General features: G+C 53.2%; 1 protein-coding gene across 1 annotated transcript; it reads right to left on the reverse strand.

The window, feature by feature from the left end:
• Window positions 1–203: 203 nt before the first annotated feature.
• LOC123134490 (uncharacterized protein At3g17950) lies at window positions 204–1,281 on the reverse strand. The gene is made up of 2 exons (XM_044553742.1): window positions 906–1,281; window positions 204–825 (listed from the first exon to the last, which is right to left on the reverse strand). The coding sequence occupies exons 1-2, from the start codon at window positions 981–983 to the stop codon at window positions 373–375; spliced, it is 531 nt and encodes a 176-aa protein (XP_044409677.1). The 5' UTR covers window positions 984–1,281; the 3' UTR covers window positions 204–372.
• Between the last annotated feature and the right edge of the window lie 1,987 nt (window positions 1,282–3,268).

The following is a 3,268-nucleotide window of genomic DNA, read 5'->3' on the forward strand; positions in this document are numbered from 1 at the left end:
ACTTTTTTGTCTCTTGCTTCCTGGTAGCCCTCTTTTTTATGATATGATACACTGACGACATGATCAGGTCATCAGGATCTTGCATCTTGCAATGGAAACGCAATGAAATTCTGCTGCTGTATGATGTCATTGTCACAGCGAAGAAACGGAAATTCTTTCGATCATCCTTGCGACTTGGGATACAGAAGAATGGGATCACGCCATGGCACTTGATGTGGTAGTGATTCCATTCATCAGTACAATCATCGTTCATCAATTGCATCCGCGTGTGAAAGTTAAGGAGGGAAACGGAGCAGAAAAAATGACAGAAGAAAAACAAAAACAGCGTGACCCGCTGAAACCATTTCCACAGTTCCATTCAACCGTAAGCACTCAAGCTCCGCCGCTGCAGATGCCGGTGAGCAGCACCGGTAGCCTCGCCAGCGACAACGACCCCTGGGCGGACCTCCGCAGCTTCCACTTGGCCTTCTGATCCTCCACGACCGCGGTCGCGGACGACGACGGCAACACCCTCCCGTTCTCGAACAGTGGCACCGTCACCTCCCCGCCGTCGCCGGAGAGCTGCCTCTCCATGTGCAGGAAGTGGGCCAGCGACGTCGTGCCGCCGACGTCGTCCCTGCACAGCCGCCACCAGCTGGCGCCGCGACGCGGCCTCCACCTCCGGCGCCACGTCCAGCCCTCCTCCCCCGGCGCCGGCGCGCGGGGCCTCTCCTGCTCGTCCGCCGCCTGCTGCGTCTCTGGAGGCCGGTCCTCCCCGTCGGCCAGGGACACGCCCATGAGCGTCCCCAGCGTCGTGCTCCGGTCCCGGAAGAAGGAGCATGTGGACTGCGCCGAACGAATTAAACCGCGCATGTCAATGGAACACGAGCATGAACACCAACAAGATTGACTCAGCGCGTGCGCACCTCGGTGTCGATGTCGGAGGAAGAGGACGACGTCTCGGCGGAGGGCGAGGAGGGGATCATGCCGGCGTCGTTGTCCATCGGCGTCCTTTCTTCCCTTCCGGCGAGAACGTACGCTGCGATGCTCTGCGGCAGCGGGCGTGACACTGTAGTGGGCGATGGGCGTACTTGCAAGATTTGTCCCCTCCGGCGTCGAGGGCGGAGAGATTCGCGGGCCGGGACGGTGCTGCTTTATGCGCTGCGAGACGCAGACGCAGGTGGTGGCAGTGGCGCCAGGGCAGCAGCGGGTCAAGGGAGCCCTGCGGCGGCCGGCCCCTGTCCGTGACCGGTGAGATGAGTGAATGCTCGAGCCCTGAGCTTTTGACTGTTGTGTGGGTGGGGAAGGGTACAAGCAAAACCTGCAAAGGCGTTTAGCGTAGGCTGATTATATTAAGCGACTTCCGAGGCGTGCTTTGACTCTACTGTTCCTGAGCACTTGGCACCGTGTGGCCATCCAATATGTATATTTATTTTTGAAAAGGAATGTGACCATCCATCCATATGACCAGGAGCTACAGTTTACTCTGAGGGCTAGAGTTATTGTTTTGACCCTTCGATGGTGATATTAGCAAAGAAAAAATGGCCCTACTTTTTTCTACAATGGTATGATATAAGTACAAGCTACCGTTATAGTCAGCGGCGGTAACCCTAGGCCTACGGACGGTGACCACATGACAAAAGTCTACCACCAACTCCAAGGGCCGCAATGGTAGCCTTCGCACCCCTACCGTCGAAGGCTCCGACGGTAGCCACCCGATCAGGTTAGGGGTGTGCTTGGTTCCCGATCGAGTTTTCACGTTTCCCCCATTCTGATCCAGAGTGTGGCTGCCACATTATATGAAGAGATGGTTTCATATATGATGTTTGGTTAAAGTCTGAAAGATGCAAATACCTGGCGTTTGATTGCTCACGACCAAATATTGTTGTCACCTTTCTTCACCAGCGGTGACCTTACTACAAACTACAACTATAGAGACAACACCAAACATATTTTCATTCCTAACTACTAAGCAAATGGCAGTTTCTCCTGATAGGCCCATCTACTAACTAGTGCTACTTATAGGGACATGGGAGAGGTTCATCAATGCAATCAAGGGGAAGTTCACCATCCTCTTCTACTTCTTATTATTATTATCTAGATCTTTGTACCTCTAGCAGCTCGCATTTGGCTTAGCCCACTCCAACCTTTTACACTTCCAAGCTTCATTATCATGTGCCTTCACACCATGGCCTTGGTCAATATCATCAACGGTCACATCATCCTCACCGGTAAGGGTGCAAGCGGCGCGGGATGTCCCGCGTGTCCGCAAAGCCTTTGCCCCGCTAAACACAGTAAAAGTGGGCACCGGCGACGAACCGCATAACTTACATGCGATTTTGCGGTTGTCCCGCGAAACCCGCATGTGCCCGCATCCCGTGAACAGGCGTGCGTCCTTACCACATTACTCCAGTGATCTTTGCTTTGCTGCCGTTCAACCTGAACGTCGGCCTTGCTGGGAGCAGCTCTCAAAAATCCTGCTGCATGCTCCCACTCATCCACGTTCTATTTCCTGGAATGAATCCAAACCACACTCTTCGCGCAATATAGTATATCGGTATTGATTAGCTATTTTTTTAAATATTTTTGTGTACACATTTGGGCAAACTTAGAAAGCAATGATTTTTTTACTCTGTTTATACACCATGTATTTCGGGATGGACGTCCGAACAGATGGGCAGACATATGGGGTACCGTGTTAGGGCATCTCCAACGGCGACCCACAAATTTCCTCCCACAACTGCCCACAGATAGGGGTGCCAGTCCACGTTTTTGAACTAACCAGACGAATTTTGCGCAAACATGACTGCATTTCATATAAACCGGATGACATTCATGCAAACACGGCAGGTTTTCATTGCATTTCAAACATTTAGAAGGAAAAAAACTATGGCGGGCGGCAGACGTCCAAGCCCTTGTTGTTCACTTCCTGGACCACCTCCTTCATCCACCATCTACATGAGCACCGGCAATAAGACCCGTGAAGTGCAGGTGCGGTCTTCGTCGAGGAAGAGTAGAACATGGGATACGGATCCGTCCACATGGGTCACAAGGCCCTGCTGCCTCACATGCCTTACTCATTCTCGGAGGAGTCTGCGACCTGTCTGCCGCAGTTGGACATGAGGTCCACAATGAAAATGGTGGCGCCTATGCTGTTGCCATACCACCAGGCCACGCGATAGTTTGGTGGCGGCGCACAGGAGGCAAAACTGATGTTGTTCTCAGTGGCGATCGCCTGCAGCTGCACCTCCGCGACGGCCGCTTCCCAGCGAGCGAAGACTTGAGCGTG

This window comes from Triticum aestivum, chromosome 6B, assembly GCF_018294505.1.
Source record: "Triticum aestivum cultivar Chinese Spring chromosome 6B, IWGSC CS RefSeq v2.1, whole genome shotgun sequence".
NCBI lineage: Eukaryota > Viridiplantae > Streptophyta > Magnoliopsida > Poales > Poaceae > Triticum > Triticum aestivum.